Source organism: Mustela nigripes, chromosome X (genome assembly GCF_022355385.1).
Source record: "Mustela nigripes isolate SB6536 chromosome X, MUSNIG.SB6536, whole genome shotgun sequence".
NCBI lineage: Eukaryota > Metazoa > Chordata > Mammalia > Carnivora > Mustelidae > Mustela > Mustela nigripes.
Window position 1 is genome coordinate 1,348,996 of NC_081575.1, and position 11,389 is coordinate 1,360,384.

Consider the following 11,389-nt stretch of genomic DNA (forward strand, 5'->3'; position numbering starts at 1 on the left):
GACTCACTGGGTATCAATTCTCAAAAGTAAACTTATTCTTCTGCCCCATTCATATAGTTTACCAAAAAACTTAAATGTCACCAAATGCAAATGCCTGTTGACTTTTTAAACTATAAAACTGGTAAGGCTAACTGCAAAAAAATAAAATGTAAAACTTTAGAATCATGATACCAGTAATAAAAAATTCCATTAGCATATTATTTGACATTGGACTGGATTTATGAATTGATTTAGGGGACATTGTCACATTATTGCATTTTTCTATTAGAAATCAAGGTTGGCACTTCCTCAAAATGTTAAACAGAGAATTACCACGTGACCCAGCAGTTCTACTCCCAAGTATATACCCAAGAGAAAAATGTATCTCAGCAAAAACTTGCACACAAATGTTCAAAGCAGCAGTATTCACAACAGCCAAAAGGTAAAAACAACACAAACATCCATCAAGGATTGAAAAGGTAAACAAAATGTATGGTATATTCATAGAACACTGTACATGCCACAAGGATAGACCTTGAGAACACTGTGCTAAGACAAAGAAATCAGACAAAAAGTTAACATATTGTATGACACTCTTTATAGGAAATATCCAGAACAAGCAACTACAGAAACAAAATGTAGATGAGTACTTTCTGGGCCTGGATGGAATGGACAATGACTGCTAATGAGTGTGAGTTTTTTTTTTTTTAATTTATCTGAGAGAGCAAGCAAGCACGATTTGGGGGGAGACGGTCAGAGGGAGAGGGAGTAGCAGGCTCCCCACTGAGCAGGGAGCCCAATTCGGGATTGGATCCCAGGATCATGACCTGAGCCCAAGGCAGATGCTTAATAGACTGAGCCACCCAGGCACCCTGGTGGGGGGAGGTTCTTCCAGGGATGATGGAAATGCTCTAAGATTCAGTGTGGTGATAGTTTCAGGATTCTGTTTATATGCTTAAAACCATTAAACTATACACTTCAAATGGATGATTGTAATATAGGGAGTCATTTCTCAATAAAGCTATTATTTTTTTAAAAGATTTTATTTATTTGACAGAGATCACAAGTAGGCAGAGAGGCAGGCAGAGAGAGAGGGGGAGGAGGGCTCCCTGCTGAGCAGAAAGCCTGATGTGGGGCTCGATTCCAGGATTCTGGGATCATGACCTGAGCCAAAGGCAGAGGCTTAACCCACTGAGCCACCCAGGCACCCCAATAAAGCTATTATTTAAAAAAAAAAAGTTTGCTTGTCTTTTTTTTTTTTTCATTCGTCTGAACACTTAATGTTTTTTGGAGGGGCAGGAAGGGCAGAGGGAAAGAGAGAGAGAAAATCTCTAGTAGGCTCCATGCCCAGCTCAGAACCTGATGTGGGGCTTGATCTCACATCTCTGAGATCATGATCTGAGCCGAAACCAGGAGTCAGATGCTTAACAAATTGAGCCACCCAGGTGTCCCTATTTTTAAAAATAAACAATTCATGTAGACAGTACAAAATTCAAGTTCTGAAAGGCTATGGAGCAAAGTGACCATCTTCTCCCTGATCTCTTGTCCCCTAGCCATCCAGTACCCTGTCCAGAGGTTGACAGAAATGAGTCTGTGCAGCATCTTGTTGGGAATGGTCTATGAACAAATATCTGTTGACCACCCAGGTGCCTCTATGATGCCTCCTTTTAAGATTTTCTACACAAAAAGAGAATTATACTCTACGGTGCTTTACTTTACTTTAAAGATTTTATTTATTTATCTGACAGAGAGAGACACAGCGAGAGAGGGAACACAAGCAGGGGGAGTGTGAGAGGGAGAAGCAGGCTTCCCACTAAGCCCGATGCGGGGCTCGATTCCAGGATCCTGGGATCACGACCTGAGCTGAAGGCAGAGGCTTACCCTACTGAGCCACCCAAGTGCCCCTGCTTTACAACTTTAAAAAAATTTTAATAATAGGGCATCTGGGTGGCTCAATCAGTTATGTGTCTGCTTATGGCTCAGGGTCACGATGGGGGGGTGTTCCCTGTTTAGCGGGGAGTCTGCCTCTCCCCTTCCTCTCCTTTTGCTCCTCCCTGCTCATGCTCTAATAAATAAATTTTTAAAAAAATTTTAGTAATTTGGGCAAATTCTTAGCTTCTATTCCAGCTGGGTCATTTCCGTTTCATCAGCATTCAAAGCTGCAATCTTCATTCTTTTTTTTCCCCCGCACAGCGCTCATCATAGCACATGCCCTCCCCAATGTCCATCCCCGAGCCACCCCATCCCTCCTACCCCCCCTCCACTCCAACAACCCTCAGTTTGTTTCCTGGGATTAAGGGTCTCTCTGGTTTCCTCGTTTCATTTTTTCCTCTCTTTTCCTACGATCCTCTGCCTTGACCCTCAAATTCCACTTATCTGTGAGATCATAGTTAATAGTCAATCTCTGATTGACTTATTTCACTGAGCGTAATAATACCCTCTAGTTCCAACCAACGACATTCATTCTTAGAGACACATCTGCATACTTCTGTAGGATAAATTCCTGTGAGTTGTACTATTGGTTCGAAGTGTGTGAACAGTTAAAGTGTTGCCAAAGTGTCCTTCATTAATATGTGCTTTTTCCTGATCAACACCTTTCTTCTGCTTTTTAATTTGCTTTCTAATTTCTTGAGTTGTCAAAATTCATTTGTTTTAACCCATATTACCAGACCAAGAAAACACAAGCAACACTATAAATGTCTCCAAATAAAGAAAGAAAAGAAAAAAGGATTAGAAAATATTTCCTTCCTCTTGGGCTCATCACCTTGTTTCCTTAGGTCCTGAAGACACTGCCTATTTTTGTATTATACCAAAAGGCAGGATATAAAAACATGGCAAAAGGCTTTATGGTCAGGGTTTCATGCCTAATTTGTTTCCTTTTTGCATTCCTCTTTGATTAATTGACCTACTTCTGTTAATCTAGGGAGTAAATTTAAAAACTTGACCCAGGGGTGCCTGGGTGGCTCAGTGGGTTAAGCCTCTGCCTTCGGCTCAGGTCATGATCCCAGGGTCCTGGGATGGAGCCCCACGTCAGGCTCTCTGCTCAGTGGGGAGCCTGCGTCCCTTCCTCTCTCTGCCTACTTGTGATCTATCAAATAAATAAATAAAAATCTTAAAAAAAAAACAAACTTGGACCAGCCAGGTCCCCACCCTTAGACCAGACACAAAACAGTGGCAGTTTCAAGCTCCTAAGACTGCCAAGACCACAAACTGAATTTTGCAAGCAAAAGCTGTGCAGTACTAGGTACTAGTAAATACCTAGTATTATTAAGTACTAGGTACTAGTACATTTTCTAGTAAGAAAATTCAGACCTAAGTTTGAAATGAAAGAATTAAATATCAGATATACTAAAAGAGTACCTGGGTGGCTCAGTCCATTGACCGTCTGCCTTTGGCTCAGGTCATGATCCTGGGGTCCTGGGATCGAGTCCCACGCTGGGCTCCCTGCATTGGCCTCCCTGCTCTGCTCAGTGGGGAGTCTGCTTCTTCCTCTGCCCCCTCCCTCCCATTCATGATTGCTTGCGCTCTCTCAAAAATAAGTAAAATCTTTAAAAAAATAATAAAAGATGGGGCGCCTGGGTGGCTCGGTGGGTTAGGCCTCTGCCTTTGGCTCAGGTCATGGTCTCAGGGTCCTGGAATCGAGCCCCACATCAGGCTCTCTGCTCAGCGGGGAGCCTGCTTCCCCCTCTCTCTCTGCTTGCCTCCCTGCCTGCTTGTGATCTCGCTATCAAATAAATTTTAAAAAATAGTAAAAGATACTAAAACCACCTTTATTACTTATAACCTTTAAGTTACATGTAATGCAATCTAATAACTGGTTCATCCACGGAGATGAGAATACATGAAGAGTCCGGTCATGTATTTTAAAAAAGTGAGAACAATATAGTTTGCCTACCTGCTCGCCGACTTTGTAAGCAGGCGGAGAGCTCATCTCTATATCCGTGATGTTAACTTGAGGCGAGTCTTCAATAGGGGGTTTTGGGTCAAGATTCTTGTTAGTCTGTATCTGGCTCTCAATTAGTTTGATAATTGCATCAGCTCTTTCCTTTGGCATTGGCTTTCCATGCCAATTTTCTGCGTCTTCAACACCTGCAACCCAATAAAAGACATTCATTCCTTAAGTATAAGTAATTGAGTGTCTGTCCACCACAGACTCACAGGAGCAAAAACCTGACAAAAAGGGAGCCTGAGCTGTTACTGCAGCCCCACAGGACAGCCTGAAACATCCCAGCAGCTCTCGAGGGAGGCCTCTGGCCCACATACTGGTGAATGGAGGGAAGAGAGTCGGGAGATGAGGCTGGAGAGACAGGCAGGGCGGACCTTGGAAGATCCTGTGGGTATGAAGAGTTTGGGTTTTGTCAGAAGCAAGACAGGAAAACACAGAAGAATTGGGAGAGGGGAGGTGACTGTTCTTAAATGTATAAAGATTGCCACAGTGGTCACGTGGAGACTGGCCTGGGGAGACTATAATTAAGGAGTGAAAGACAGGTCTGAGCATAGGACATAGCAGGGAACAGGACTGAGATACACTTACTGTAGGAGCAGAAGCCATTAGAACTGATGACAGGCCGGATTTCCATGTAGGGGCCCATAGGGGAGAGGTGAAGGCAAAGAGAATACCCAGAATTCTCCCAGGAGCAAATTGGTTCAGTGATCATTCACTGAACTGGGGAACCATAGTTAAGACTGTGTCTTAGGGGAGTCACAGAACAGTTTTATTCTAAAGCACTGATGAAAACATGGAGCAACCACACACCCTTTGCAACTCTTTATACTTGAGTAAGTTCAGGTGTCGGCTTTGAAATCTGCAAGAATTTAAGACTTTCAAAATGCCCTTCCTTCCCTGACCCTCAGTTCCACAGGTGCTGCTTCTCTAGTTCCCTATGTGTCCTCCAAGACAGCATGGGCACAGGCGATGGTGCCTGCACATATGCAGGCCCTTATTGGCTTGTCTGTTTATGTGCACGGTAGCGCTCTTTCTCACACTGCACTTCTGTGTGGATCACTCTCTACCAGTTCTCTGATGGACGCCCTCCTAGCCACTCCCTCCGGCACACAAAAAATCATTGCTCTTGCACTGGGCATCTGGGCTTCCCCTCTGACCCTAATCAGTCCTGCTACCTATAAGGGCCAAGGGAAGCAAGAGCCTCCAGCACATATTACAGGTATCATCACTGAACACTAAGCCAGTTGGCCTGCCTTGCCATCATGAGCCTCCTTCTGCCACATTGCTATGCACACAGATGTTTTTAATAACCCTGAGCAGAAAAGAAACATTTGCTTACTTGGAATGCCCCGGCCCTTGAAGGTCTTGGCAACCACAGCAGTGGGCTTGTTCTTCACCTGACTCGCCTGCCAGAACACCTGGCACAGCGCCTCCACATCGCGGCCGTCCACCACGTAAGTATTCCACCTGCCAACCCAGGAGAAGGCCAGGTTACAAGGTGAATGGGGGACTGGGCAGAAAGAAGGTGGCATAAAATAGGACACAGTTACCCAAAGGCTTCACAGCGCTTCTGATAGACTTCTATGCAATGCTCGAGGGGCAGGGCGCCACTGTGGCCCAGGCGGTTCACGTCGAAGACGGCCACAAGATTGTCCAGATTGTAGTGGGAAGCAAAAGCCAACGCCTCCCAGACGGAGCCTTCAGAGGACTCGCCATCTCCCATGAGGCAGAACACGCGGTAGCTGGGGCAAGCCAAGAAATGTTAAGAAAGACTGTGCTCAGCGATCTTCTGGGTCACTCAGGCAAATAGATATCGTGGAGGGAAACAAAGGAACAAATAGTTGCTTCACATTGTCAATTCTGTCCAAACTGGACAGTTACGGAAACACAGCTTTAATAATTTGGACCAGGGCACCTGGGTGGCTCAGTGGGTTAAGCCGCTGCCTTCGGCTTGGGTCATGATCTCAGGGTCCTGGGATCGAGTCCCACATCGGGCTCTCTGCTCACCAGGGAGCCTGCTTCCCTTCCTCTCTATCTGCCTGCCTCTCTGCCTACTTGTGACCTCTGCCTGTCAAATAAATAAATAAAAATCTTAAAAAAAAATTTGGACCTCATATGATGGACTTCAACTTTGGCAAGTTTTCTCATTCTAACATCTTTCCGCCACTTCTCTGCGATCCACAAACAAGAGGGGATGGGGAGTAAACAGTCCCCTTAAACACCCAAAATGACATTTTATATATAATTTCTCAGTAAGCTTCATTTTAAGCATTACCGTCTTCTATTTCTGTTCTTACAAATTTATTTACGACAATCGTAACAATCAAAACAGTCTGCTTCAGGAGCGTATATTCTGTTGTAAATAGTAAATTTTCCCCTCAACAAAAACAAAAATGTTAATACCAATAAAATACAACCCATGCCCCACAAAAATGCTTCAAAATTTAAAAAAATTGATTAAACCACAGAATAGGGACTAATAGAGGCAGTCATGAGAGATGAAAGAGGCCCTGTAGAAAAAGAACTCTTTTGATTATTTAAAAAAAATTTTATTATTTCTTTAAAAGATTTTTATTTATTTATTTGACAGAGAGAGAGATCACAAGCAGGCAGACAGGCAAGCAGGGGTCAGGGGGAACAGGCTCCCCACTGAGCAGAGAGCCTGATGTAGGGCTCGATCTCAGGACCCTGAGATCATGACCAGGATCATGAGATCATGACCTGAGCCAAAGGCAGAGGCTTAACCCACTGGGCCACCAGGCGCCTGAGCCCTTTGATTATTACCGTATGTGTCCCCTGTGCAAGTGCACCAGCTAGTCACTGTATAATGAAGCTCACGGAGAGATGAAAAACAGAAAGCGATCGTTCTTGGAAAATAATAGAAGTAAACCAGTTTCTATACTGCAGAACCTAACCAGAGAAGCTAGAACAGTTTACAGAAACATGATTTCTTTTCTGCTTGAACATTTGGTAGTCTGAACTTTCAAAACAATTATTAACTTCCCAAACTAGTAAGCCATAAATAAAGCCAAGGTGCCTGAGGAATGGGGTGGAGCCAGGTAAGCAGTTGCTGGGTAAGTGCCTCACCTTGCTCTGTCAAAGTACTTGCCAGTATATGCCATCCCGCAAGCGGCCCCCAGTCCTTGCCCGAGCCATCCAGTTGCCACATCAACAAACGACAGCCTCTGTAAAAGAAGGGATCAAATGAACCTAGACGCACAGGCTGTTCTTTGGAATGGCCCCTCCCACACTTTAGGGTATCTAACTCTTTCCTACACTTACAGGCACCCCAAGTCTCAGATCAACATCACCAAGACGGGGGGGGGGGGTCACTGTAAATCCAAGTCAACTGGACCTGTGAGGACATCCAGACTGACAATTTCTCTACACACAGTAGCCTCAACAGAGCCCAGGAGCAAAGCAGAAAACATAAGCACGAGCCTTGCCATTTTTCATAAGGTCTTTTATCTAATCATGAACAAACCAGATGTTCAATCTTTTTGGAGAATGTGGGTTCTTAAATAGAAACCAAAAACACTGAAGAAGATTGCAATTTCCCTGGTTTGTAAAACCTCAGGTCAAATGAGATTTCAGAAGTGGTCATCTAGAAATGTCAGAAATGAATCACTACACCACTACTCTTCCTCTCCCCTCCTCCTGTGCCTACGCACAAATACCCTCTGGGTGCCACAGGGCGGTGCCAAAGGTCCCAAGCTTCCAAAGAAACACTGAACTTATTCAGTGCTTCCCCTGCCACCACCTTGAACTGGCCACATCTTTTGACTTTGTCACTGCAGTGACCTCCAAACTCCCCCCCCCCCGAGCTATTCTCAACACAGCCACCAGGGGGAGCCTGTTAGACCTTTTCTGCCCACCACCCTGCGGAGACTGGTCCAAGGTCTCTCCAACTCCTGCCAATCAGAGCCCAAGTTCCTGCACCAGCCTGTCCACTCCGCCTCCATCTGACGTGCTGATTATCTAGGTTTCTTGTTTCACCCTTCTCACAATGCAAGAGTCAGCTCCATTCAAGCAAATCATTAGGTTGTTGTTGCTACCAAAGACGGGCCAAAGGGACTTGTTAGTCTCATCCCTCCCCGTCCTGCTCCACCCTATCTCTCCGGCTCCTCCCGGGGTTCTTAATCTTCTCCAGCTTTTCTTCACATGCTTTGTGCCCCTAGAGACTCCCTCTCTGTTCTGTATCCTTAGCCCAGCAGAACCCTCCCACTGAAGCTCTGTCTTCCACCCGATGGTTCCTAGTGTTACTCCCATAAGGTCTGGCCCCCAGTTGTCTGTGTGCCCTTGGACTGAGTCTGGGCTCTGCACTCAGACCCACTCTGCTTCTCTCTGGCTTTAAAGCGAACAGGGAGCCCACTTCTTCAAGGCTTCTTCATTTTTTGGGTACAATGAAGAACCCCTGTCAGGCAGCAGGGGGCTATAGGACTGATTGAGAAAACTGGCAGGCACCTGCACCATACCTGGCACCATGAAAGTACTCCCACATGGGCTCCCTTTTCTTCCGTAAGAATCCTTATGCTGGGTGTAGAGGGATACACTCAAACTTTAGGGGGGACAAGAGCTAGAATAAAAACGCATATGAGGTACTGTGTGCACTCAGAAAGACTTCCTCCTCAGGTGGGATTTCTCACCTTTGTTCTGGCACAAAGTATGCTTGAAGAACAAGTTTTTAAAAGGCCTTTTTTTTGGTTTCTACCCTGCCTGCTTGACTGAAGAAAACCACAGCCATTAAAACAAAAGCAAAGGCCTAGTGGTGGGGATTGGTGGAAACACAAGACCCTCCCCGCAAGCTTCCACAGTGATTCACAGCCAGCAATCCTGATACTGCTAGGCCATAACGGTGGGCCTACCACAGTTGTCTGCACTGCACTGCACGTTCATGCCCCAGCTGTGAGGACCTCAGCTCCTTTGCTGTAGCAAGTCCACTTAGTCCATTCTCAGCCAATGCCAAGGTGGACTATGCTATATGCTTTCCCCTTCCTCCTAATTCTGTTTCTTCAATCTGATGAGCATTTACATTCTGACAGCTACACCGTGCCCAGCCTGCTACTGCACACCAGACAGCCTCTTCACTGCTCAGGCCAATGACTGTGAACACGATAGCAGCAGTTATGTGATACTCTAGCCATCTGACTTTTTAAACCAGGAATCTGAATGTTCATAATGTGTTTGTACATCTTCATTTGTTTGCATTTTATTGTGAAGGAAGGTCAAGCTTATAGAAAAGTTTTGAGAATAACACAATGAAGTCCATATACTCTTCACCTTGATTCACTGCCAATGGGCCATTTTTGCTTCATCATCATCTTTCTACACACACACTCACAAATTTTAGTTTATTTTTTTGCCAAACCTCATTTGAGATTACGTTTCAGACCCCAAGACATGGCCAAAATTATGACCCCAGATACTCCACTCACACCCATCTTCTGACTTTATTCTTTTTTAAGTAGGCTCCATGTCCAGTGTGGAGCCGATTATCAGGTTTGAACTCACGACCATGAGATCAAGACCTGAGTTGAGATCAAGAGTCAGACACTCAACTGACTGAGCCACCTAAACACCTGTCTTTATTCTTTAAACTAATTCCCACTGCCCACATATGGGGTTTCTGTTTGTACATGGTGCTGTACCAATTGAATTTTAAACATTTTGCTTAGGACACAGCAAACTTTCAGATAGCATCAAAAGAACTGCATGTTCTGCTAGGTTGACCTTGCTTTTAAATTACTCCTCTTTCCCGTTCCCCCAAATCATGAAGTACCTGGTATTATACTTAGTGTAATGAGAAAGACCCCCATACTATCAGATCAGATCCACAGATAGGGAAAATAAACATAATTGACAAGTGGATGATCTCTCCCCAAATTAAGCTCAATTTTCCTTGAGGCTCAAGTAAGTCAGATCCACTGCTGCCCACCTCTATCCAGGTGGCAAAGTATTAGAGCATGATAGGTCAAGGGGGGCTTTGGTGCTAGGTGGGATAAGGCAGGGCACCAAAGATGGAAAAGAAGTGGAGCCAGTTGCCATTAAGTCATCCTTCCCACCACTGTAATCCTTGCTGGAACACTTTTTAGATCTTTGTGAGATGCTATGGTCTGAATATCTGTGCCCCCCAAAACCTGTATGTTGAAAACCCAAAGCCCAAGGTGATGGTATTAGGAGGTAGGGGAGCTTTGGGTAGTGATTATGTCACAAGGGCAGAACCCCACAGATGAGATTAGAACCCTTATAAAAGAGAGGCCCTAGATAGATTACTTCCCCTTTTGCTATGTGAGAATATAATAATAAATCTGCAACCAGGAAGAAGACCCTCACCAGAATGTTACCATGTGACCCTGACCTTGGGCTTTCAGCCTCCAAAAACTGTTAGAAATAAATTTCTATTGTTTATAAGCCACCCAATCTGTGGTTATTTTGTTATAGCAGACTAAACGGACTAAGACATGAGGCAAAGAAGGAAGAACCAAAAATATAAACAGAGCCCATTTCAGGCCTTGTTGCCATACAGTAGCTTTTAAAATGATTTTTAAAAAGTAAGCATCTGAACAGGCCCTGGGCTCCTGTGCTGGCTTACCTTGGAGAGGATGAAACGATCATTGTCTGCATTCTCTGGATCCTCCTGTTTGTATCTCATGATGTGGAAGAACAGCACGGACATGATCTCGGCAGCACTGCTGCATGATGTGGGGTGGCTTAAAGACAGACACAGCACAGGTCATTTCTCACAGGTAAGTGACTCACCAGGGACACGGTAACAGGAGGAGACCTTTTAGTACAGAGACTCCTCAGACTGGAAGCAGCAGTCATTTCTCCCAGGCATCGAAGAATCCAGTCAAGGAAAAGGGATTCAGGGCGACTGCCTCCCAAGTTCATGACTTTTAAGGATGCTGTTAAGGCCCAGTAACCTCATAACCTCTCCCCGTGGAGAGAAAGATCTTCAAGACTACCCCCCTCTATCAATGGAGCACCTGTATACTTGGGGCAAGTTCACCTACTGACTCCGTAAGCACTTGAGTATTCTTTAATCTATTTGAGTTTATCTGTGATATCATTAAGTAAAAACACCATAAAGCAGAAATAAACCCATGCGTACATGAAAAACTAATATTTGATAAAGGAGCCAAGAATACTCAATGGAGAAAGAGCAGTCTCTTCAATAAATGGTGCTGGGAAAACTGGATAGTCACATGTGGAAACATAAAAATAGAAATCCTACCTTACACCACTCACAGAAATTAACTTGAAATAAATTAAGACTTAAATGTAAGACCAGAAACCATCAGATGCCTAGAAGAAAGCAGGAAAAAACCTGGACATGGGTCCTCATACTGACTTTTTTGGGGGATAGGATAACTAAAACACAAGGAATGCAATAAAAAACAAGTGGGACTACATCAAACAAAAATACTTTCTAAAAAAAGACTTTATTGTCAGAGAGAGACCGGG

General features: G+C 44.6%; 1 protein-coding gene across 1 annotated transcript in view; it reads right to left on the minus strand.

Annotated features, from left to right (window-relative positions):
• The window catches only part of TKTL1 (transketolase like 1), a 24,851-nt gene that overhangs the window by 9,044 nt on the left and 4,418 nt on the right, over positions 1-11,389 (minus strand). The window contains exons 2-6 of the mRNA XM_059385797.1: positions 10,518-10,635; positions 7,013-7,110; positions 5,476-5,667; positions 5,265-5,392; positions 3,875-4,068 (exon numbers count right to left, since the gene is read on the minus strand). Coding sequence (XP_059241780.1) covers positions 3,875-4,068; positions 5,265-5,392; positions 5,476-5,667; positions 7,013-7,110; positions 10,518-10,635 — 730 coding nt within the window. The remainder of the gene's footprint in view (positions 1-3,874; positions 4,069-5,264; positions 5,393-5,475; positions 5,668-7,012; positions 7,111-10,517; positions 10,636-11,389) is intronic.